We start from the raw sequence: 26,367 nt of genomic DNA on the forward strand, positions 1-26,367 counted from the left end.
GAATGGGTTACGTTACAGTAATTTAAAATTGAGAATTAAAAACTGGTGGAACATATTAGGCTCCATGAATCATTTCAATCCCAGCTGGTTCTAATAAGAGCTGTGACTTTTAAGAACTGGGGCCTGGGCTTGCATTTTTTCCTTCTCCCTCCCAATCCTTTTGTCCTTATTTGCCATGTCACGTCAAATATTGCTGGACTACAACTCCCAACATCCCTGACCATTGGTGATGCTGGCTGGGGCTGATGGGGGTCCAGCAACCTTATCTAGAGGACCACAGGTTCCTCTTGTTTAAATAAAGCAGGGGGTGTTTGAAAGAATAATAAAACACACACACAGTTACATGTATTTACATTCTATTAAGGAGGGTAACATCAGACACCTTAAGCTGCAATTCTTAAAAGAACAGGGTTGTGTTGGTGTTTCTGTATAAAGGACAGGAGCGGAATAAACCCATTTAAATGAAAATTGAAATAATCATGAACGTAACCCACATCAGGGAAGCAACTTCTGAACCTGAAGAAGGGAATCATTCAGTCTTCCTGTAGAAATAGTCTTCTACCAGTAACTGGGTTATTTGAATTTATGTATTCCTGAGGAACATCTCCATCATCTGACTAAGCTTTGACCGGCCAGAGACTCACCTGTAATCTCCCTCCAATTCACTACCTGTGACTTTTTATGATTTGATGCCTTTCCTCCCTCTCCTTAAGATTACCCTTGTGTCAGATCCAACACACACCAGGAAGTCTCTTGGTTACAACTCTCACTTCTCGCAGTTCTGGATTCACTGGGCTGCTCCACTTTGCTAGCAAGAGATCTTCATGAGACCTCTTCCTCAGCCTAGCTGCATTCCACCCACTTTTCTTGCACCACTGCATTCTGAACGGCTCCCAAGCATGCACCAATACTCGGCATAAAGCAAACTCTCTGTGGCAAGCACCGATTTGAGACCACGGGCCAGGCAACTTGGGTTTGCATAGCCTATAGAAACAAGTGCACCCTTCAAGCGCAGGTAAACAGGGCATGCGCAGGAGTACGGAACAAACTGATGCCTCTGAAGCTACCCTGGATCGCTCAGTTGGTTAGAGCGCGGCGCTGATAACACTAAGGTTGCAGGTTCGATCCTTGTATGGGCAGCTGCATCTTCCTGCATTGTAGGGGGTTGGACTAGAGGGTCCCTTCCAACTCTACAAATATGTGATACCCCTTTTAGGTCCTATGGCAAGGTAGGATGTACCTAATGAATGCTGCGGTTTAGAGCTTAACCATATCCTGTTGCCCATTTTGGGATAATGCCAGAGAGGCCGACCCACCCTTATTCTATCTTTGAACAAACATGAGGGGCACGTTTGTCGCTTGCAGTGTATTAACTCCCAGGCACTGCTGAAATATAAGAGAGCGCTCACAGATCTCTCCTTGACAACCTGCGCTTGCACATTTTCTTTTCTCAAACAAATCATTTTTATTAAGAGACAAGTGCACCCACCTCTCTCTATTTAACCGAGAAGCAGATGCTGTTCAAACACACCCCTAGACCCCAATCTAGAAAAACAGCCCATGCCCCTGGCATTACCTGGTGCCTGCCTGCTTAGGGAACTTGCTACCGGGTTGTCCTCCCCCTGGATCTGTCATGCTATACAACTCGAGATGGGACTTCTGCCCATTGGAGGGTGTCCTCTGCACAGTGACTTGGGCTGTGATCGGCCCAGATGGTTAAAATGCACTTTCATGGTGCTTTTGTCCGTGAGCAAGAGAACATTCTTGAGGTCTATCTGCTGGGGGGTGGGGTGAGTGCTCGATAGCAAGGGGAGCTGCCGCCAAACTCCAGCCAATAAACGCTGAGTGTTGCCTCTTCCACAGGCCGCGCAGTGAGAGATGCTGGCATGTGAGCAGCTCAGCCCTGAAGAGTGGTGTCTGTAGTTGCGCCTGTGTGCCTAGGTCCCTGAAGAGATGCCTCTGTTGAGACATTTGCTGCCTAGGAAAGAACGCCTCAGCTGGCATGCGAGTGGGACTTGATCGTGAGACTTGTGTGATATTAACTCCAGCAGAAGCAGCCACTGGAGTGTCTTGCCTCAAGGCACTGAATCTATGCAAGATATTGTCGTTCCTTGAAGCCTGCTGCACTGTGGTTTAGGATCGCTTGAGTTTTGGCGTGTGTTGAGCCAGGAGGAAAACGGAGAGTAAAGGAAGGAGAGGAGACCGTGCTGGACCAGCTTGTCATGTGGGCTCCTGCCTGGGCAAGCGGAAGGACACGGTCCACTGCAAAGCTGACTCTGCTAATTTTGCTGGGGGAAAGGCTGCATTCTAACCCAGAACTGGCCCACCATCCGGCTGCTTGCAAAGGGAACCCAATGCTGGTTTGAAAGGATGTACTGGGTGTGGGAAACCGCTGCAATTGCCAAAACTTCAAACCAATGCAAAACCAAACCAATGCAGCCCGTGAGTTCCTCGTCCCCCGACCCCTTCCCCCCAGGCAAAGATAATGGTCCTCAAATACTAAAAGTGCCTTCTCAAAGTCCAAACCGTAGAGCAAGAACAACTGGGCATTTGCAGGGTACAACCGAGTGTCCTGAAGGAGGGAAATTAAAAGAAGTTGCCGATCGACAGCACAGGCAAGAACTGGTGCAGATCCTTCTCTGTAGAAATCAGAGAGCACTTTCCTCTTGAAGGCAAGCGAGCTGTGGCTCTTGTTCATTTGTGGACGGCTTTCGTTCAAAAACAAAAAAGTAAGTCTAGAACACCGCACTGTATACACACAGAACACAGATATAGCAGCAAAAGGTAACCTTTGTTTTTTGGGGGAAAGCAAGAAGGTGCATCGAGACAGAGAGCGAAAGAGAGAGTGTGTGAGAGAGAGCCCCTCTCGGGTCAATTCCTCAGAATTCCTCGTGGACATTTCGTGCGTAGTCCATGAGCTTGCTGCCGGTGAAATACTCGCTGTATTTCAAGATCTCCTCTTGCTCCAAGTGGTGGTTCTGGTTCTCGTCGGCCACAGCAATCATCTGCTTCGCTTCGTTCAAGGCGTTGTATTCGTTCATGGGGTCCATGTATTCCTGGGGAAGGGAGAGAGAAAGCAAAGGGCATAAGAGCAGGCTGCTGGATCTGGCCAACAGCCCGTCTAGTCCAGGATCCTGTTCTCACAGCAGCCACCCTGTGGGAAGCCATCAAAAGCAGGACCCAAGTACAAAACCACTCTCCCCCTCTGTAGTTTCCAGAAACTGGTGTTCAAAAGCGCCACTGCCTCCGACGATGGACTGGTAAAATGGCTGCGTCAAAACCAAGCCAGAGGGGGAGGGCCACTTTGCAGCTGCATCAGCAAAAACTGGTCCGGGGCAGGATGGGAGAAAGCTTGCACCTTGAGTTTTCTGGACAAAGGGGATCAGCGGAAGTTATCGTACCTGGCAGAGGACCTGACTAGCACACAGAAATACCCGGACATGCCAGGTTGAAATACCCTGGCATGTCCGGTAAGAAGGATCAGCTGTTGAGCGATGGGAAAGGCCTCTCTGAAAGAGCTGCTGCTGCTGCTGCTGCTGCCAAAACAGAGGTTTGTTCTGGCTGGTCTAGTGCTTTGACTTTGTATAAGGCAGTTTCCCCACATGATTTAAGAAAATCAAGCCTTGCATTTGCTGTACCAGGACAGGCCAGTAGTAACCACATCTCGATCTGAGGTGTGTTTCTAGAACTCATGGTTTTACTCTGAGTAGGACCAACGCTGGACACAACCTGATACAGTGGTACCTCGGGTTACATACGCTTCAGGTTACAGACTCCGCTAACCCAGAAATAGTACCTCAGGTTAAGAACTTTGCTTCAGGATGAGAACAGAAATCATGCGCCAGTGGCACGGCAGCAGCAGAAGGCTCCATTAGCTAAAGTGGTGCTTCAGGTTAAGAACAGTTTCATGTTAAGAACGGACCTCCGGAACAAATTAAGTACTTAACCCGAGGTACCACTAATCTGAAAATCTGGACTGAGTTAATTCTGCTTCTGATGCGGTATACTTGCAGAACTTGGCTGTCTTTGGTGTGGAGCTTGAGAAGAGGAGAGAAACTTGATTATAAGTAAAAAATCTGTGCGTACGGAAGATTTTCTTTTCTTCAGAATACTAAACCCCAAAAATGAAATGTACGGCGAGATATACAAGAAACCCTAAGCCACAGCCTCAGTGGCCTCGTCTGCAGGAAAACATTTTATCAGATTCACGGTCACATTATCAGAAAGTATTTATTTCAGAAAAGTCCCCAAACTTCCTGCTGTGAGTCTCCCTTCTCCGAAACACAAAGAGCTTTGTTATGGAAGGGCACAAATGTGCAGATTCGCCCAGGGTTCAGATACCCAAAACTTTGTTTCAGAACATAGCCGAAAAAGGTCTAACGGTCTCCGTGACACACAGCGCGCTAATTTCACTTTTTCCAAGGTGGAACTGAGAAAGGGTTAAAGTGACGTCAGAAAGAGCACCAAGCAAATCTCGTTCCTAAGCAACGTCTCAGGAAGCGAAGGGGGCCCACGCCGGCGCTGATCACCTGCTGCGATACAGCTCAAATGCGAGACAGTAGCAAGTTATAGGTAGAGCTCTTTATCTCCCTTTGGCATCTGAATTCTTTGTGGAGCAGGGTGCACGACCTGCAGGGGGGTGCGCCTGCTTGTTTTCAAGGGGGGTGGGAAGCAGCTTTTCCAGAAATCAATAAGCTTGATTAAAGGTCAGAACATCACTTGACACTGTGAACCTGGTAACTGTTAGAGGCAGCTTCATAATTCTAATAACTTGACTTCGCCTTTAAAAAATAAATAAATGTTGGGTGCTAATTTGAGATAACAATACAGTTCAGTTTCCTGTATTATAATTTATATACCGCCCTTCATTTATGGAAGAACGGTAGCCTCTTTTTAAAAGGAAGATTGTAGGCCCCCCTTTTTTTTGGACTATTTAGGGAAATGTCGTAACGTGATGAATTCGTGAGCAGGATTTGAACTACGAGCAACAGAAATAATGAGAGATGATTGTATTATGGTTATGATATAAAAGGGGGAAGTCACAGGGTACAGCAATGAGATAGAATTAAAAAAAAACACCACGGGAAATGGAATGGGAGGACGAAAAAAATATTATTATGTATTGAAATTTGTGGAAATTTAATGAAATATATTTATCTATACAGTTAGCTAAAGTGGTGCTTCAGGTTAAGAACAGTTTCAGGTTAAGAATGGACCTCTGGAACGAATTAAGTACTTAACCCGAGGTACCACTGTACTACCCTTCTTCTAAGCATCACAAGGCAGTTCACAGTATAAAAACTCAGAAGTGCGTAACGTTGTGTATATATAGAATATATTGTTTAGTGTTCCTGGAAATATATACTGCACAATATTTTTAAATAATTTTTAAAGTAAAAATCTGTATTTCTTTTTTTTTTTTTTTAAAGGATCAGGGCAATGGGGGAAGCGGGGGAAATGTAACAGTGCGTGTGCCTCTCACATGGGATTTCAACCAAGATACGTGAAAAAGTTCGCAATTTGAGCGTATGCAGCTACAGCCGATTCCCAGGACACACTCACCTCCAGCTCTTCCATAGTGACGATGCCGTCGTGGTCGGCATCAATGACTTCCTCAAACTCTTTCTTCCTGTCTTTCACCCAGTCGTCATCGATGTCCTGAGCCTGCTGGTTCTCCACAGTGCCGACGGGCAAGGAGATAAACTCGGAAAGGGTCAGCTTCTTATCGCCGTCCTGATCTGCAAAGGTTACAGCGTTTGACAGTAAAAATAACGGGACATGCAGAATGCAGCATGCGAGTTGACACCAACGTCCCACCATTCCGGACTAGGTACCTACTACCACATGTTCAAAGTGGATGGCTTCCCTCAAAGAATCCTAGGAACTGTGCTTTGTTTAGTGTGGTGGTGATTTTAGCTCTGTGGCTACAGTTCCCAAGAAGCTTAATTTTATTCTTTTAGCAGGGAGCTTTAAATGTATGATGTGTAGGTAGCTCATTGCTTCCAGCAGGTTGTTAACTGGGTTGGGACAGGAACCTTTAAGAATATTTGCAAAGGAAGCATCACCACTTCTGCCTATCAGCTGGGCAATACTGGCCCAGTACTGGGTGATACTGGGTATACTGGCCCAGAGGCCCAGTATACTTTCTGCCAATGGATAGCGAGCTGGAACTTGGGCTGGGGAGACCAGAGTTCAAACCCGCTTTCCTCAGAATGAATCTGCATTAAATTGTTCCCTCTTACCTTCAAACCAGCGCTGGGGGGACCCTGTGACCCTCCAGTGGTTTCTGGACTGCATTTCCCATCATCCCCGGAAACAGGCTAATTTAGATAAGGATGATGGGAGCTGCAGTTCAACAACATCTGGAGGCCAGCAACCCTTGGCTTAAATTTAAGATTTGTTGCAATTTCATAGCAAGGTACAGAAGGAGAATTATGAATGCTGGCCAAAGCTCCATGGATAAAAGGAAAAGATAAAAATGCAACAACTAGGTTCGAATGCATATCCTATAATCATCCACCTCTGTTTGGACATATAGGGCTGTACCCAGTGTTAATTCTACTACGAACAGACTCACTGAAGTTAATGAACACAACTAACTTAGGTCCACTAATTCCAGGGGGTCTACTTTGTGTAGAGCTTAGTTTGATACAACCCACAAAACTGCTTATATTAATATAAGCATTCATATCAGGCTGGCTGGATTACTTTTTTTATTAATGCAAGCTGAGAATTTCTTTGTTATATTTGCTATGCTGCCATTATTATTATTATTATTATTATTATTATTATTAAGTTTTATCCAATTCTAGTCCTACTCAGAGTAGGGTTATCTTAACAGACATGACTAACTTAGGTTCATTAATTTCAGAGGGTCCCCTCCAAGTATAATTTATCCCCCCCTCTCTAGTATTCTTGAGGGGGGGGTAGCAACTTTTTCCATAGAAGACAAGGACAAGGTAATGCAAGTGAGCCAGTGGGATCTGGAGCCAAGAGGTGGACTAGGGTGCCACCTTCTGGCCAAGGAGGGTGCTACAACAACAATTAATGAATCCCTACTTGGAATTCTAACCATTTTACATGAGAAATGTAGGAGGTGAAATTTCTATTATCTCTGGAAAGGAGGTGAAATTTTTAAGAGTTTCAGAGGTGTGGCAGCTGGCCAGAAGAGGGAGAAACGTTTTTAAACTGCTCTCCACAACACCACCTCTTTTATATCCCCAGCTGCTTCAATGGGCCTGGCCCTACCTCAGGCGGCAGTTGCCAAGGGGCAGGCAGCAGACAGAGCCATGTTCCCCCTGCGGCTGCCCGTGCTCCGCTTGGCTGCTGTCTTCAGGCGCAGGTTATGACGCGGCTGGCGCTGAACCGAGATACACTTGCCTGCCCGCTTGGATTTTGCAATGGGAAAGCACTACCTTGCCCTTCGGGGCAGGCACTGAAGCAGCATGGCAGCCAGCCTGGCCACCGTATTCTCCCGCAATCCCTCATTCCGAAAGCCATGGCACAGCCCCAGATGCATTGTGGGAACAAAGAAGACCAAAAGAGGCCACACCATGGCTCTGCCATGGAGGCTGTAACCCCCCTTGCCTCTGACCAATTTAAAAAACTTGTCTGCTCCCTCACCCCATGAAAATATCCCCAAAAGGTGCCCTTTCGACTTCAACAGGTATGGAAGCTGTCTCCAAAAGCTGGAAACTGGAAGGTAGGAATCTGCCATACACCAAGTGAAACCACTGGTCTCAGGAAAGTGGTACCTTGGGTTGCATACGCTTCAGGTTACAGACTCCGCTAACGCAGAAATAGTACCTCAGGTTAAGAACTTTGCTTCAGGATGAGAACAGAAATCGTGCTCCGGCGGTGCGGCGGCAGCAGAAGGCCCCATTAGCTAAAGCGGTGCTTCAGGTTAAGAACGGACCTCTGGAACGAATTAAGTACTTAACCGGAGGTACCACTGTACTGCCTATGGCATGGATGGGGAACCTGTGGCCCTCCACAGGTTGCTGAACAACTTCCATCAACCCTGGCCAATGGCTGGGACCAATGGGAGTTCAGGAACATCCGGAGAGCCAAAGGTTCCTCAGCTCTGGCTTGCAGCGACTGGCAGCCGCCCTCCAGGATTTCAGGTAGGAGACATTCCTGTTGATCACGGAATTGTAGAGTTGGAAGGGACCTTGAGGATCATTTAGTTCACCCCTCTGCAATGCAGGAATATGCAGCCATCCCATATGGAGATCGAACCTGCAACCTTGGCATTATCAGCACCATGCTCTAACCAACTGAGCTGCAGGGGATTGACTACATGAGAAGCAGATGCTCTGCCCCTGAACTATGGGCTCTGGATGGTTTCGTGGGAGCCGATTGAAACTAAATCCTTCAAAGACAGAGGCCCTCTGGCTGGGTTGGGATGGTATGCTCTGGCTGGGTCAGGATGATATGGGGATGAAGGACCAACTCCCTTCTCTTGCGGGGGCTGCCCTTGAAGCTGTCCCAGAAACTCCAGCAGGTGCAGAATGCTGCAGCGAGGCTCCTCACGGGGTCTCTGCCATGGGAGCATATTCATCCAGTGATTTTCAAGCTGCACTGGCTCCCGGTGGAGTTCAGGGTCAGATTTAAGGTACTGGTTTTGACCTTTAAAGGCCTTCACGGCCTAGGACCCTCGTACCTACGGGACCGCCTCTCCTGGTATGCCCCACAGAGGACCTTAAGGTCCATAAATAGCAACACCCTAGAGGTCCCGGGCCCTAAGGAAGTCAATTAGCCTCAACCAGAGCCAGGGCCTTTTCAACTCTGGCTCCGGCCTGGTGGAATGCTCTGTCTCATGAGACCAGGGCCCTGCGGGATCTGATTTCTTTCCGCAGGGCCTGTAAGACAGAGTTGTTCCACCTGGCCTTTGGCTTAGAATCAGTTTGATTCCCTCCCCCTCTTTCTTTTTCCTTTCTCCTCCTGTGATGAGGCTGCATCCTAATGTTTTAATGTTGTATTTTAATCTTGTTTTTTAAATTGTATTTTAATCAACTTGTTTTTATTATTGGTTGTTAGCCGCCCTGAGCCCGGTCTTGGCTGGGGAGGGTGGGGTATAAATTATTATTATTATTATTATTATTATTATTATTATTATTATTATTATTCCCTTCCTGGGAACATAGCCAACTGCCTTGGAATTAAGAAAGACTATTGGCCCACCAAATTGCAAACATGCGCTGGATTATGGAGAAAGCCAGAGAGTTCCAGAAAGACATCTACTTCTGCTTCATTGACTATGCAAAAGCCTTTGACTGTGTCGACCACAGCAAACTATGGCAAGTTCTTAAAGAAATGGGAGTGCCTGATCACCTCATCTGTCTCCTGAGAAATCTCTATGTGGGACAAGAAGCTACAGTTAGAACTGGATATGGAACAACTGATTGGTTCAAAATTGGGAAAGGAGTACGACAAGGCTGTATATTGTCTCCCTGGTTATTTAACTTATATGCAGAATTCATCATGCGAAAGGCTGGGCTGGATGAATCCCTAGCCGGAATTAAGATTGCTGGAAGAAATATCAACAACCTCAGATATGCAGATGACACAACCTTGATGGCAGAAAGTGAGGAGGAATTAAAGAACCTTTTATTGAGGGTAAAAGAGGAGAGCGCAAAATATGGTCTGAAGCTCAACATCAAAAAAACAAAGATCATGGCCACTGGTCCCATCACCTCCTGGCAAATAGAAGGAGAAGAAATGGAGGCAGTGAGAGATTTTACTTTCTTGGGCTCCATGATCACTGCAGATGGTGACAGCAGCCACGAAATTAAGAGACGCCTGCTTCTTGGGAGGAAAGCAATGACCAACCTAGACAGCATCTTAAAAAGTAGAGACATCACTTTGCCAACAAAGGTCCGTATAGTAAAAGCTATGGTTTTCCCAGTAGTGATGTATGGAAGTGAGAGCTGGACCATAAAGAAGGCTGATCGTCGAAGAATTGATGCTTTTGAATTATGGTGCTGGAGGAGACTCTTGAGAGTCCCATGGACTGCAAGAAGATCAAACCTATCCATTCTTAAGGAAATCAGCCCTGAGTACTCACTGGAAGGACAGATCGTGAAGCTGAGGCTCCAATACTTTGGCCACCTCATGAGAAGAGAAGACTCCCTGGAAAAGACCCTAATGTTGGGAAAGATGGAGGGCACAAGAAGAAGGGGACGACAGAGGACGAGATGGTTGGATAGTGTCTTCGAAGCTACAAACATGAGTCTGACCAAACTGCGGGAGGCAGTGGAAGACAGAAGTGCCTGGCGTGCTCTGGTCCATGGGGTCACGAAGAGTCGGACACGACTAAACGACTAAACAACAACAACAACAAATTGGCCCACCTAGCTGATTATTGTTTACACAGACTGGCAGCATGGCTCTTCGGGCTTTTAATTCCCAGCCCTAGTTGGAGATGTTGCAGACTGAACCCGGACCTCCTGCATGGAAGGCAGATGCTCTTCCAGTGAGCTATGGCCCGTCCGCAACACTGTGCCCAATGCTACCTTTCACAGGACACAACCCACACTCCTCTCTTGTGTCCCAAGTCTCCCTCTGCCCAATACCAGCAGCCAACAGGGGTAACCATTCGGCATCCTCTGGGATCTTATCCCCATCGGACATCTCTCCAGGAGGCACTCCAGCAACATTAGTAGCTGGGATGAGGTCAAGTTTTCATGAGATTCTGCCCGTGACGGCTTGGAAACGTACCCAGATCCCGGACGATTTCCTTCACCATAAACTTCAACATCCCCCTGCTGTGCTCTGGGTGAAGGAAGGACAGGAATTCTTCCTCATTCAGCAAAAGGTCCGTGGGCGGATTGTCGGCTTGATACCAGCGGTCTTTCAAGTTGTCAAGGACTTCCTGTGCTACAGATCGGGGACAGACAAACAGATTTATTTATTTCCGTTTTAAAAATCACATCCTCTTTAAATTTGATCTGCAAGTTTTGAACACGTATTGCAAAGCTTTTCTTCTTGCGAAATAGAATGGTTAAAAAAAAATCAACAAGATCAAGACTGACCCAATGTAGCCTGCAGACTGGAATTTCCCCAACCCTGATATATGCCCTATAATACTAGAAGTAGCCATTACCTCAGTGGCAAGACACCTCCTTTGCGTGCAAAAGGTCCCAGGCTTCATCCCTGGCCTAAGAACAAAGTAAGTGTCTGCTGGGTCAGACCAATGGCCCGTATTGTCCAGCATATTTCTCTCAAAGTGTCCAACCAGAAGCCCCAGAGAGAGGTCCGCAACAGCACCTGACCACCACAGCAGAGAGTTGTTAAGAGACCCCTATTCCCCTCCCAGAGCTGCAATCCCCTGAATGATTTAACAGCCAACCACTTTTAGCAGGAAACACTGGGAACTGTAGGCTTGTGAAGGGGACAGGGATTTCGTAACTCTCAGCACCCTTAATTAACCATACTTCCCATAATTCCTTGGGGGAAGCCATGGCTGTGAATTTCCTTTTTTATTAGTGCAGTGGATTGCTTTAATTAATAATAATAGTAATAATTTATTATTTATACCCCGCCCATCTGGCTGAGTTTCCCCAGCCACTCTGGGCGGCTCCCAATCGAGTGTTAAAAACAATACAGTATTAAATATTAAAAACTTCCCTAAACAGGGCTGCCTTCAGATGTCTTTTAAAGATAGAATAGTTGCTTATTTCCTTCACATCTGAAGGGAGGGTGTTCCACAGGGTGGGCGCCACTACCGAGAAGGCCTTCTGTCTGGTTCCCTGTAAACTCACTTCTCGCAATGAGGGAACCGCCAGAAGGCCCTCGGCGCTGGAGTTCAGTGTCCGGGCTGAACGATAGGGGTGGAGATGCGAGACGCTCCTTCAGGTATACTGGACATAGGCCGTTTAGGGCTTTAAAGGTCAGCACCAACACTTTTAATTGTGCTCAGAAACGTACTGGGAGCCAATGCATATCTCTCAGGACCGGTGTTATATGGTCCCGGCGGCCACCCCCTGTTACCAGTCTAGCTGCCACATTCTGGATTAATTGCAGTTTCCGGGTCACCTCCCATTGCGCATTGCAGTAGTCCAAGCGGGAGATAACTACTTTACTACGATGGCTAATTTCTTTGCAGGCCTGGGTTTGATTAAAGAGGGTTCATATGCATTATAACTTATAAATAAAGGTGTTCTTCTCCTTTCTCCTCTCCAGAAGTGGGGACGAGATAACAGCGGAAAGCTACGCAGCATGCCAAAGAGCTCCAGGTCTCCCCAAAGATGCCTTTGGGCTGGGTGAGGAGGCCTGGAAGCCACACTCCCTGGTCCATGTTTGAAGGGGGCCTATGCATCGAAGGACAGATCCACACCATTTAAAGCACATGACTCCACCCTAAGAAACCTGGGGAACTGTAGCTTCCCATCCAAGAGAGCTGCAATTCACAGCCCCACTGTTAATTTACCTATAGTATCCAGGATTCTTTGGGGGAGCTGGTGTGCTGCAAATCTGTGGTGCGGATCAGCTCTGGGCAAGACTGACTTTTAAGCTCCGTCTTTTAAGGAGTGTCTTACACCTCCAGCAAGCTTCTTGCATCCGAGCGGCTCTGGCAAAATGAGCAACGGCAAACCCCTAAGGGGAGCAATATGGAAGAGGGAAGAGTCTGGAAATGAGGCAGCCGGCTTCCTTTCATGCTGGAGTGGCAGCAGATGGGCTTCCCTGCTCCATATGGCGCACTGCTCAAGACACAGTTGATTAAGGCAGCGTGTGCGTAATGCATGCGGATGAGATTAAAGGCTTGCATGCAACAAACGCCGACAGCCTCGCTTGAGATTGGATGGCACAAGATACTTGCGTACGCGTGTGCCTGTTTTCAAATTCAACCGTGCCTGTTCCAGTTCTAGCGATACGCTCCTCCAAAGAAATACTGCTTTGGTCAATAATGCCGCTGGAAGTGAACTTTGTGAAAGGACATGTCTCTAGTTTAGCAGTTCATGTGGTCAATGTGTTCAGTGAACCACCCTGAGATCTTATGAGAAAGTGCGGTGGAATAAATCTAATGAATGAATAAGTTTCAGAGCCCTGGTAGAATTGGCAGTGGACATAGGGATGCCATTCCATAATACAGTGGTACCTTGGGTTAAGTACTTAATTCGTTCCGGAGGTCCGTTCTTAACCTGAAACTGTTCTTAACCTGAAGCACCACTTTAGCTAATGGAGCCTCCTGCTGCTGCCGCGCTGCTGGAGCACAATTTCTGTTCTCATCCTGAAGCAAAGTTCTTCACCCGAGGTACTATTTTTGGATTAGTGGAGTCTGTAACCTGAAGCGTATGTAACCTGAAGCATATGTAACCCGAAGTACCACTGTAAAAGTGTTAGAAATCCTGAAACAGCTGCTAAGGGCAGGGCGCATTCAGAGTTCTGTGGCTTTATAGAGTACAGTTCTGACTGTTCCGTCTTAGAAAGGGTATCACGGAAAGAGTAGAGGTGCTTTAAAAAAGGTAGGCAATTAAAACAATCAAATTAAAAGAAAAAGCAGCAGGGTTAAAACATCTGGGACGTTTTGGTTTGGGAAAAGGGAACGAAAGGAGGCTGGGACATGATAGACACAGACCGTGTCTATCAGACTGTGTCAAAAGGACACAGAATGATTACCAGAAAATGCTTTATCACACACTTCTGGATTGAACATGACCTTGGTCTGAACCCAAGCCAGACTACAGTGCTGGTTCCTTTAGCTCAGAATACACTATCTGATAGGGGCTCTCTGGAGTTTCAGACAGGGAAGGTGTCTCCCAGCCCTACCTGGGGACTGAACTGGGCAACCTTTGTATGAAAAGTGTGTCCTCTGCCACAAAGATACAACTGCTCTGTGTGTGCTGTAATCCTGCAGTAGCACAGAATGAAATCCCCAAACCCCGCTGTTTGGGTGCTCAGAGTCCCTGCTCTTGCAGAAGAAAATGCAGGCATCTGCGGGGAGAACCCAGGCCATCCTGCTCGAGTGATCTAGCTTCCCGCTTCCTCATCCAAAGGTAAACCCCCCCCCCCGGTTCCTTTTCTCCCTTTGAGCTTGACAGAGAGTTCTTGTGCAGCCCACTTGGGTAGCCCCTCTGAAATAGTCTCCTTCCTGCCAATGGAGTGAGTGAGTGAGTGAACGAGCGAGTGAGTGAGTGGCGTTAGCCCATTCTCAACCCCTTGCCTCCTCTGCAGGCAAATGAGATACTGGGCCGATAATTCAGCTTCCGGAGAATCTTTTCTAAAAAGATGCATGATCTTAGCTCTTACAGTTGCAAAGTGGGGGGGGGGGGGGAATGCTTGCTGAACTCTCAGAAGCCCATGGGGTGGATGAACACCGCTGAGAACGGTTAAGTGCGGAGCTCCTTTCCTTCCCCTGTGTTAGCTTCCCCCAAAGAATCCTGGGAACTGTAGTCTGTTAGGGTTGCTGAGAGTTCTCAGAAGACCCTCACAGAGCCACAATTTCCAGAGCGGCTTAATGATCAATATTTCTGCCCAGCAATTGAAACTCTGAAAGGGGAATAAGGGATCTCCTAACAATTCTCAGCACCCTTAAACTACAGTTCCCAGGATTCTTTGGGGGAAGCCATGGCTGCTTAAAGCGGCATGATACAGCTTCAAATGTATAGTGCAGACGGTCCAGTATACCTGAAGGAGCATCTCCACCCCCATCGTTCTGCCCAGACACTGAGGTCCAGCGCCGAGGGCCTTCTGGCGGTTCCCTCGCTGTGAGAAGCCCAGTTACAGGGAACCAGGCAGAGGGCCTTCTCGGTAGTGGCACCCGCCCTGTGGAACGCCCTCCCACCAGATGTCAAAGAGATAAACAGCTACCTGACATTTAGAAGACATCTGAAGGCAGCCCTGTTTAGGGCAGCTTTTAATGTTTAACAGACAATTGCATTTTAATATTCTGTTGGAAGCTGCCCAGAGTGGCTGGGGAAACCCAGCCAGATGGGTGGGGTATAAATAATAAATTGTTGTTGTTGTTGTTGTTGTTCTACTGTTCCATACTGCTCAGTATTAATACTGACTGGCAGTGGCTCTCCGGGATTTCAGGCAGGGGACAATCCCAACCCCACCTGGAGATGCGAAGGATCGAACCGTGCGACTTTCTGCAGGCAAAGCTGATGCTCTATCACTGAGTTGTGGTCCCTCCCCAATTCAGACACCACAAGTCGCAGGAAGCTTCCTTGACTATATTTTGGGGAAACTTTCACTGAACTATCATCTCACAGTCACAGGACTGTTGCAAGCATAAGGTGTTTAGTTTTTTTGGGGGGGGGCAGGATGATGATGTACCCTCTTCTGAGCTTTCTGAAGGAAGAGCAGGATCAGTTTACTCGATTTTTATTTTATTTTAGGTGCAGCTGCTCTAAAACGAGCAGCCTAGCTATTAACCAGTAAAATCTGCAGAGATCTTGTCTACTTTGAAACTCAGTGCCCAAGCTAGCCTTTCAACCCACTGCAGGAACTGAAGGCAGAACACGACAGTTTTCATGTGGTCTTTGGGGGAGGTGGGCAGAGACAGAGACCAGCACCACTTACTTTCCTCGTCTATTTTGAGCTCCTCGTTGTTTTTGATTTTTTCAGCCACCTCCTTCTCGTTCATCCCCTTGCTTGCCAAGAACTTGATTTTGTACTCATCCCAGGACACGTGACCTAGGGGGGAAAAAAGGAACCAATTCAAATGAAGAATATCCAAGCAGACAAAGAATGTTTTTCTTTTTAATGCATGGCATGAAGGAAGTGGATATAGGATTTCCCCCCTCTCCAAACACGAGAACTTGGGGACATCTACTGAAGCTAAATGTCGGAAGATTCAGGGCAAACAAAAAAAAAGGACGTCACACAGAACACCATTAAACTACAGAACTTGCTCCCAGAAGAGGTACTGATGGCCATCAATGTGGAAGGCTTTGAAAGAGGACAAATTCATGGAGGATAAGGCTGCCATTGGCTGTGTTCTACTTTCATAGTCAAAGGCAGTCATGCTTCTGAATACCAGTTGCTGGAAGCTGCAGGAGGGGAGAGGGCTCTTGTGCTAAGTCCTACTTGCAGGACACTGGGGAAGGACCTCTCCTGCCACCTCTTTATTTGAACTGGTGATGCCACATTCTGCATGCCAAGCAGGTCCCCTGCCACTAAGCTATGGTAATAGTACAGTGGAACCTCGGGCTAAGTACTTAACTCGTTCAGGAGGTCCATTCTTAACCTGAAACTGTTCTTAACCTGAAGCACCACTTTAGCTAATGGGGCCTCCTGCTGTGGCTGCGCCGCAGAAGCACTATTTCTGTTCTCATCCTGAAGCCAAGTTCTTAAACCGAGGTAATATTTCTGGGTTAGCAGAGTCTGTAACCTGAAGTGTATGTAACCCGAGGTACCACTGTAATAGTAATTTATTATTTGTACCCGGCCCATCCGGTTGGGTTTCCCCAGGCACTCTGGGCAGCTTCCAACAAAGAATAAAAATACATTAAAATGTCACACATTAAAAACTTCCCTGAACAAAATATTAAAATACCATAATGAATCAAGCATTAAAAGGTTCCCTAAACAGGGCTGTCTTCAGGTGTCTTCTAAAAGTCAGGTAGTTGTTTATTTCCTTGACATCTGATGAGAGGGCGTTCCACAGGGCGGGTGCCACTACCGAGAAGGCCCTCTGCCTGGTTCCCTGTAGCTTAGCTTCTTGCAGTGATTGAACTGCCAGAAGGCCCTCGGAGCTGGACCTCAGTGTCCGGGCTGAACAATGGGGGTGGAGACGCTCCTTCAGATATACTGGGCCAAGGCCGTTTAGGGCTTTAAAGGTCAACACCAACACTTTGGTCCCTCCGCTTAACAGAAACGAGAGTGCGCTTGCATCAATGTGAGCCACCAGGCCTAAGGCAACCCAACAGCTGGGTATTTTGGCCCCCAAAGGTGCCCACAAAATCCACTTGCTGGTCTACTAGGAGCAAGTGGCCTTGACTCTCCACCAGCCCTTACCCCAGGCTCTCGCCTGCACTGCAGTTCGGAGTAAGGTCAAGAAAGAAAAAAAGGTTTTCCGAACTGTGCCTCGGCAAATCTTGGCACATGTAAGAGAAACGTCCCCACGCCTCATCTGTGCAGGACACTAAGCCAGAGAGAAGGAGGTGGCAAGCCCACTTTTGGCACTGGTCCTTCCCAGCTCATCAACAGGTTGTTTCCCCAGCAGGAAAAGATTCCCCACCTGGCCCAGGAAGCCCCTGACAGACAACTGCATGGTTGGTGGGCTGCATGGATGCTTCTTGCACTACATGCACACCATGCAGCTGCCTGGCAGCTGGTAAACTAGGGGTTGGCAGCCTGTTGCTCTCCAGGTGCATTGGACAGCAGCTCCCATCACCCTTGCCCATTGGCCATGGTAGCTGGGGCTGATGAGAGCTGGAACCCCACAAACCTAGAGGGCACCAGGTTGCCTGTGCTGCGCTGACACACGCCATGACAACTCCTTTTGTGACCGAGGCTGCCCCATCCATCCGTCTCCTACCATCGCCATCAGGGTCCACGGCCCGGAAGTGCATTTTGTTCTCTTCCACGGCCTCCTGGAAGTGCTCTTCTGTCTTCTCCATGATCCAGCGCTGCATCTCCTTTGCACTGATCTTTTTGTCCTTGTTGATGTCGACTCTGTGGCAGGTAAGAGGAAGAAGAGTTTGGATTTGATATCCCGCTTTATCACTACCCGAAGGAGTCTCAAAGCGGCTAACATTCTCCTTTCCCTTCCTCCCTCACAACAAACACTCTGTGAGGTGAGTCGGGCTGAGAGACTTCAGAGAAGTGTGACTGGCCCAAGGTCACCCAGCAGCTGCATGTGGAGGAGCGGAGACACGAACCTGGTTCACCAGATTACGAGTCTATCACTCTTAACCACTACACCACACTGGCTCCGAGAGATAGAAAAGGAGTCAAGTTAGGGCTCCAGAGGTGAAGGGCATGTTGGACTAGAACCTGGGAGACATGTGTGTGTGTGTGTGTGTGTGTGTGTGTGTGTGTGAGAGAGAGAGAGAGAGAGAATCTCCGTCTAGCCATGAAAGTCGCTGGGTGACCTTGGGCCAGTCACAGTCTCTCAGACTAACCTACCTCACAAGGCTGCTGTGAAGAGAAAATGGGAGCCGGGGAGAGAAACCATGTACACCCCTTGGGTGAAAAAAGGTGAGAAAGAAATGCAGTCAATTAATCCATGTGGAATGGAAGAAAGGCAAATAGTTCCGATGCCAGAATAACTGCGGTTCAAGCCTCTACTTGGCCGCAAAGAAACCTGTGTTGCATTTGGATCTAGTCACCCTTGGAGATCAAAGACTGGAGCACATGTGGGGAACATCTAAGGTCACTGGTGCCAGATTAAATCCCTGGGATTTCCATGTAGTGATGGAAAAGGCTTCCTCCTGAACACCTTGAGAATGGATTTTTAAAATGTTTTGACTTTATATATATATATATATATATATACATACAAATATTTTTTAAAACCAAAGGGTTCAATTCTACTACTGTGCAGAGCAGACCCACATAAATTACTGACCAGTGCATGAATCAAAAGAAATCAGAAAGCCAAAGTCAGTAACCATTTATACTGAGTTTAAAAAAATAAAATAAAAATCATGCATTGTGTTGGAAATTTTATGTTTTATATACTGTGTTCACTCAGGAAAGATCCCTGCCACTCTTCACCCCAATTGCTGAGATTTACCTCTTCCTCTCTCTCTTTAAAAAAATCATTTGCTTCCTGAGATCTGCCTGGTCAAATTTCCTCTCTCTGCTCCCAATGGGATACCGGAGAATAAAAAGTGCTTGCCCTTTGCACAAGATCATTTGCAAGGTCAAGGCAAAGGCAGCCAAACTGCTTGTGACCTGCCCTTTCTGAGATGAGAAGGGAGGAGGGATAGGGGGCTCCGGAATGACATACAGTCACTAATCGGCCGGCAAGAGCTCTAATCAGCTTTTGAATTCATTATTGCCGGCTGCTTATCTGCGATGCACTTAACAATAAACCTTTTAATTTGCAGACAGGATGTCTGGGAAGTGGTTACTGACCCAACAGCATCAGACACACGTGATAAATTATTCTCAAGCAAAGGTGGCTGTGTAGGGGCTGGACAAAATGACATCTGCACACACACAGCTGATCCCCTCATTCAGAAACACTGGCTGAGGGCAAAGACTATTGTAGGGCTGAGAGTTCTGCAAGACCTGGAGACTATGAGGATGGGCTATTGGTTGGCAGTTTTTGCTGGGGTGAAGATTTAATTTTGGGGATGCTTAATGTTTGCTGTTATTTGGTATCGAGTTTTTGAATCTTTATTGCTGGACCTTATTATAAATTATGTGGAGATTGTTCAACTTTGGTGTATACTTATTGAGATGTTTTCATTCATTGTTCATGATTTCTTAGGCTTTGCTACGTTTTTGTAATTTTGTAAATCCTCTGGTGTTGTAACCTGCCTCGGGCATGGTTTGCTATGGAAAGGCGGTATACAAGTAAACAGTGGTGGCTGAACTGCCCGCTTTTTCAGTTACCTGAAGCAATTATATCAGCTCCAAATTAAAAGGTGACATTGGTCGATGTTAACATACACCACTTGCCCAATCTAAATTGCACCCTGAAGCTTCTAGGATCCCTGCAGTGGAAAGAATCACATCAGGGAAATGGCTTAACCCCCTATTGGACACCAGGTCCAAGGCCTGGCATCTCCAGGTACAGCCAGGTAAGACCTCCACCTGAGACATGAGAGCTGCTGCCAGCTGGTGCAGGCAGTGAGTTAGACTAGCTTTCTCAAACCTCCTGCACTGCAGAAGCTACAACTCTGAACAGCCCTACCAGCCAACATTTCGTAGTGCTGCAAAACATCTGGAATGCACTGAGCTGATGACGTCTATGCTAGACGGACCCAAGTTCCTCTGTGCATCTGCCTCAATTCAATTTGGAGCAACACTCACTTTGAGAAAATAACCATGAGCTTCCTCCTGTTCCTGCGTGGTTCTGAATCTTCGTCAAACTCCTCCATCTCCTTCCCAAGGAAGACCTCCTGGTGGAACTCCTTGTTGAGATGCCCGTCCATCTCCATCTTGACCCCATTCAAGTGGTCCGGGGGCAAGATCTCGTTCTCATCGTTGTTCTCGGCTGCCGCCTTCTCTTTCAAGGCAGAGTTGTTGGCAGGCCGCGCATAGACGTCCATGAGGAGGAAAACAAAGAGGAGGGACAGGTAGATGGAGCCCAGGCTGCAGATGAAGGCCCGTTTCGAAACCATCGCTCCTCCCCTTGAGCGTCAGCAGCTTGTAATACTGGTACGGCGATGGAATACCCTGGGAGGAAAACCAACAGGTGAACATGATCTGCTGTTTCCAGGCGTCTTTTATGAGCTCAGAGGCTGAGCTAGTAATTCCCCATTAGACACAACATTTCACTCTGGATAGTTAGTGCTAAACGTGGACCACTGCCTTAACCTTGGGCAATATTTTCATAGCATCTAATGATTAAGAACATAAGATCGGTCCTGCTGGATCATACCGAACGTCCTGCTAAGAATTCAGGAACCCTGCTGGATCAGGCCAACGGTCCACCTAGCACAACAACCAATCAGATGCCTGTTGAAAAGACTATAGCTGAGTGGCAGAGCGTCTGGTTTGCAAGCAGAAGATTGCTGGTTGAACCCCTCTGCATCTTCAATAGACTCTGGGGTGAAACTCTGGAGGGCCACTGCCAGTCAGAGCTGGAAACACCCAATGATCTAACTCAGTATAAGGCAGCTTCCTAGGTTCCCACAGAGGCCAATGGTGATGGGAAGTCTGCAAACAGGAGACAAGCGCAAGAGCACTCTTCCATTTGTGACCCAAAGCCATTGGATTTCAGAAGCCAGGTGCCCTTCTTTCCAGTACGACATGTAACCTTTGACAACCTTGCAAAGTTGTCTTCCTCCTCCACACCACCATTAACGCTGTCTCGGGTTGGCAGCCGAAACCACACTTTGCAGTAGCACACCACACCTGCAGATGGGACTGTGGAAGTGGCCTGTTGGTGGTCATCAGCTGACTGCCGCAGACAGCAGCACACCTTCAGAGGAGCTTGCTCTCAGCATTGATCAGCTGACTGGCACTAAGGTCTGGAGAGAAATTAAGAAAGACTTAGATACTTGGAATAGGTTAAAATTGTCCTGGACAGGAAGGATGGCCGCGATTAAGATGAGCATTCTTCCGAGACTACTGTTTTTATTCCAGAATATCCCGGTAATTAGAGGTACGGCATGTTTTAAGAATTGGCAAAGAACTTTAGCTAAATTTATATGGCAAGGGAAAAGGGCAAGAATTAAATTCAAACTCCTCACGGATCTAAGAGAAAGAGGGGGTTTTGCAGTTCCGAACTTAAAACTTTATTATGAGGCCGCTTGTTTTTGTTGGATAAAAGAATGGGCCATTTTAAAAAACACGGATTTGTTGGATCTAGAGGGATTTGACATTAGATTCGGCTGGCATGCTTATTTGTGGCATGATAAAGGAAAGATCCATAGAGGCTTCTCTAATCATATCATTAGAGGCTCGTTATTAGAAGTTTGGAACAGGAACAAAAAGCTGATTGAAAGAGACACCCCTTGGTGGCTTTCACCAATTGATATCTTAACAATAAAAAAGTTAAATCTGGAATGTGAAAGATGGACATACGAAGATCTCCTAGTTAAATCAGAAAAAGGGTGGAAAATTAGACCGTACGAAGAGCTAAAGGATAAATTAACTGGATGGATACAATTTCACCAAATTAATGCGTTATGGTACGATCATAAAAAAATAGGAATGAGTGAAAAAAAGTCCAGGTACCAGGTGGAAATCTTAGAAAGTAATACTAAACTTTTATCCAAAATGTATAACCAACTGTTAGACTGGGATACTAAAGATGAAGAGGTGAAAGGAGTCATGGTCAAATGGGCCAGAGACCTTGGATATAATCTGGAGTTTGACAGATGGGTAAAACTTTGGAAGAAAGGTATGAAGTTCACAGCATGTGCTGCTCTCCGAGAAAACATGGAGAAAATGATGTATCGTTGGTACATCACCCCGGCAAAACTGGGGAAGATGTATAAGACCGGAGACAGCACATGCTGGAAATGTAAAACTAAAGAGGGTAATTTCTTTCACATGTGGTGGACCTGTGACGAAGTGAAAAGATTTTGGGGACAAATTTACGATGAATTAAAAAGAATACTGAAATACACCTTCCCCAAAAAACCTGAAGCGTTCCTTTTAGGTATGATCGGAGAGGAGATCAAAAATGAAGACCAAACATTCTTTCAATATGCAATGGTGGCCGCCAGGATTTTGTTAGCGCAAAACTGGAAAACTTCCAATATCCCTACCATTAGAGAATGGCAAATGAAATTATATGAGTATATAGAATTAGCTAGAATGTCACAAAAAATTAGGCATCAAAAAATCGTTAAGTTTACGAACGACTGGAATAAATTTCTAAGTTACATTGAAATCAATCTAGGTATTACCAAAATCACAGTGGGCGGAATCTAAAACCTGCGATGTAAAGAGCTGATATAATACAATCTGCAGATAAGTGATGAGTTTATTTTGCCTAAACCGAGATGGAAGGAAGTCAATTGAGTGATGTTATGTTGGTTTGTCTGTTTTATGTTTATAGGCGTTGTTTGCTGTTGTTGTTTGTTTGTTTGTTTGCTTTTTTTTTCTTTTCAGTCTTTTTTCTTTTTTGTATTGTTTGATGTCGTTTCCAAAATATCAATAAAAAGATTAGTAAAAAAAAAGAAAAAAAAGAAAAAAAAAAAAGATCAGCTGACTGGCAAGTAGGTGACGCCAACCACCTGTCAAAATCGGCCCATTTTTTGGGCGGGGTGGGGAATAAAGATCTGGCCCCCCAGACAGTCCGTGTGGCATAGTGGTTAGAGTGCTGGACTGGGACCTGGGAGATCAGGGTTCAAACCCCTATTCAGCCTGGATCAGTCACTGCCTCTCAGTCTAAGCTACCTCATTGGGTTGTTGTGGGTTAGATGGTTAGAAGCATAAAGGATTTTTGCCAATAATCCCACCATGACAAACTCTGTAACGCCTAAAGCTCTAATCCTGTAAACACAGTTTGTAAAAAGAATCACAAATATTTCACACCACTTTGCAGCTAAAATGCTCTCCTGGAAAGTGTTAGAAACTGGGATAGAAAAGCTAGGAGCCAAATGACTTCTGGGATCTGAGTTGTGGGCACCAAAACAGAATGTCTAGTCGCCATTTGGGGGGGTTGGCAACACTTTTTATTTACGATACGATACGATAATCTTTATTGTCATTGTCCCATACAGAACAATGAAGTTGAAAAAAATCTACATCAGACATTCAAAAACCAACAAGCCTACTATCCCAGCCTGGTTAGTCCCCTAAAAACTCTGATACCCCATAATTAAATACAATATACTCCCATAGAGACTACCTTACACTGCGTTTAAAACCAAAATCGCATTTGGGTAGAAACTGTTTCTCAGGCGGCTAGTCCTAGTCTTTATAACCCTGTACCTTCTTCGAGAAGGCAGAAGCTGAAAGAGATCATTTCCGGGGTGCACACTATCCTGCAGCTTTCTTATGACACCTGGAAGCGTATTTATTATTTTGTTAAGCATGAACTGATATGCTGTTCACAAAAGTGACATTGTTAATATCACATTTTTAGCAGAAATTGTTAATACATGTCTAATTTGGTGTTTGCAATAAAATATTGGTATATTATATTTCAGTTTTCAAAATACTCTACTCTTTATTGTTAAATTCCTTAACATATACTTTGAGGCTTCAAAGCACATACATTTCAGTAATCCTTGAGTGTCAGCCAGGTGCAAAAAATGGCACCCAGACTTTTTGCGGTGCTCGCAAATGAAGATTTTTTTAGGCACAAAATGCGCCTGGCGCCCTGCTAATTTCAAACCCTGCTCCTGGAGCAAGTCAGAACCGCAAAGGTAGGAAAGCTGGAACTTTTACTCAGTCTACTTTTACTCAGTGTACCATCCCACCCACCCACACCATGACACAGAATTCATGCACAATTCACACACACTTTTGCTAATTTTTTTGATTGGAAATATAAATCTGAGCGATATTCAGAGGTGTCACTAGCTCACTGCTCCTCAGAAGAATTTGCCACATTAACTTCTAATGTTTCACCCTCAACAGATTCCAATAGACTCAAAACTTGTGCAACTGGTCTACATAAGAGACAAGGTTCAAACTACATGTTCTTTAGTGACTCATTGGATACCCTTTGCATTCAAGGTGCATTTAAAAGGCAAATTTCATCAGGCAGGTGCTAATAATTAATGGCACCAGAGCAGGCTTTAACTCCCCCCCCCCCTGTTGTGGTCCTTCTGCTTTGTAAGGAGAATACCCTATTCACCGAAGTTCAGTCCTAGATCCCAAGCTCTTTTAAGAGTGTGTCGTCTGCTTCAGGGTCTATTAAAAGGCTTCACTTACTTCTTTTCCAGCACATTAAGAAAAAGACTAAACTAGAGAAGTCCCATCTTATGCATTATTCCTCCTGACCCCCCCCCCCCGAACAGTCTGACGCACTACAGTCAAGACACAGGCTGAAAATCTCAGTGACCCAGTTGCCACAGCATAGTAAACCACAGTTTAAAACGATCTATGGTTTAACGTGAATGCACAGCATATTACTGCACTCTGATAAAGTAGCGGGCACCTCACTTCTCCCTCACTCCTGCTTGGTAACAAGCCATGGTATGGCTTAAAATTGTGTCCAAATAAGAGGTTACTGTTTGGCTAGCCATTTCCATTCAGATTTTTGGGTCACTTGTTTCCGACAAAGCTTCTTTCATTGCCCACAAGTTAAAACACTTCTAACATTTTTTGCATGCCAAATAGGAAAGTCACTTTGCAATATGTTTATTATAAAAGGAAAAGGGAACTATACTTCTGTTCTGCTCAGTAAAGAAGTGCTCTGTCCAAATGTTCCAACAGGAACAGTTGTTGCTTTTATAAAAGGTTTTTTTTTAACCTTCAAATGCCTTTCCCCCCTCTATGCTATAAATTCTGCACATGCTCTGAGAAACAACCTAAAAATACCCCAACAACCGAACAGTAAAACGAGGGAAGAGACAAGTCTACTCATGCACAAAGAATCAAATTTTAAAACATAATAAAATAATAATAATAATAATAATAATAATAATAATAATAATACCCCTATGGGTTGTATTCAACTTAGGCCCAACTCAAAAGCAGACCCACTGAGATAAATGAAGCTAAGTTACCAGTGCCCACTGACTTCAATGGGTCTACCCTGAGTAGCAGCACTAACAGTGGATATTTATTTCATAACGTTTACACGCTGCTTGACTGTAAAAAAAACTCCTCAAAGTGGTTTACAGAAAGATAAAGCCGAGAAAAATTCACAAGCCTACTTTAAAACATACAAAAGTTAAAATTTTAAAACAGATTAAAATTACCGGTATGTATTCACCCCTCCCCTTGGTTTTAATGCATCTGTTGGGAAGGGGGGAGGTTGTTATCTGTCTGTTTGGTTGTATGTCGCATTGAGTTTCCCTGGGCAACATAAAGCAACTAAACAAATAATAATTATAATAACTTAAAATTTCACATTAACTTTCTAAGCACCTGGGTAGGCCTGCATAAGCAAGAACTTTTCCAAAGGCAGCCCTGCCAAGGCGCCTCCTTGATCTCCATAGACAGGGAGTTCCAAAGTGCAAGCGCTGCCACGCAAACCGACCAACTTCTCTTATAAACGCGAAACGGGCATTACGTGGCACCCGCTTACGTTATTTACAGCTGTTTATTCCTCCGCAATTTGTTTGCACACAGATACAAAAAAAAAAAAAAATGACTCCCAAAGCAGGTATTAAAACCGGCAATTAAGGAGGCGCAATAACCGATCCCGCTGGGATTGTTTTCAAACGCCCTTGAATTGAAATGCAGCTGACAATCCAAATAAATAATAATAATAACAATAAATCAGTTTTTAAAAGCAGGCAGGAGAAACAAATAAAACGGAAAGTTCGTTCAAGGGTATCCATTAAAAGAGCCGGCAAAGCCCCTCATTCCCTCTCTGTCTTCCCCGCCCCACTTCGTTCCTCCTGCGCTCTGCGTATGCTCAGAGGCTGCCGTGACCTTCTGCCCTGCTGCCATGCCGGCTCCATACCTGTCCCGCAGGCCACCGAGGCTCCTCATGCCCAGCCCCGCCTCGCTGCTCTGGGGCTTCCTCTCCGCCTGCCACTCACAGACAGACAGACACACGCCGCGCGCCTGCCAGAGGGAGGGAGGCTGGCCGGAAACAGGAAACGCCATTCGCCGCTCCGACGAGAGTTGAGCCCGCCTCTTCCGGACCTCCCGAGGCTGCCCGAATTC

The 26,367-nt window shown here is 46.0% G+C and overlaps 1 protein-coding gene across 1 annotated transcript; it reads right to left on the minus strand.

Moving 5' to 3' along the window:
• Positions 1-339: 339 nt before the first annotated feature.
• SDF4 (stromal cell derived factor 4) lies at positions 340-26,328 on the minus strand. Its single transcript, XM_083628890.1, has 7 exons — positions 26,162-26,328; positions 19,933-20,298; positions 17,486-17,622; positions 15,526-15,639; positions 10,720-10,878; positions 5,563-5,738; positions 340-3,056 (listed from the first exon to the last, which is right to left on the minus strand). The coding sequence occupies exons 2-7, from the start codon at positions 20,241-20,243 to the stop codon at positions 2,880-2,882; spliced, it is 1,074 nt and encodes a 357-aa protein (XP_083485016.1). The 5' UTR covers positions 20,244-20,298; positions 26,162-26,328; the 3' UTR covers positions 340-2,879.
• Positions 26,329-26,367: the final 39 nt, after the last annotated feature.

Source organism: Podarcis filfolensis, assembly GCF_964270895.1.
Source record: "Podarcis filfolensis genome assembly, chromosome: 8".
Lineage (NCBI taxonomy): Eukaryota > Metazoa > Chordata > Lepidosauria > Squamata > Lacertidae > Podarcis > Podarcis filfolensis.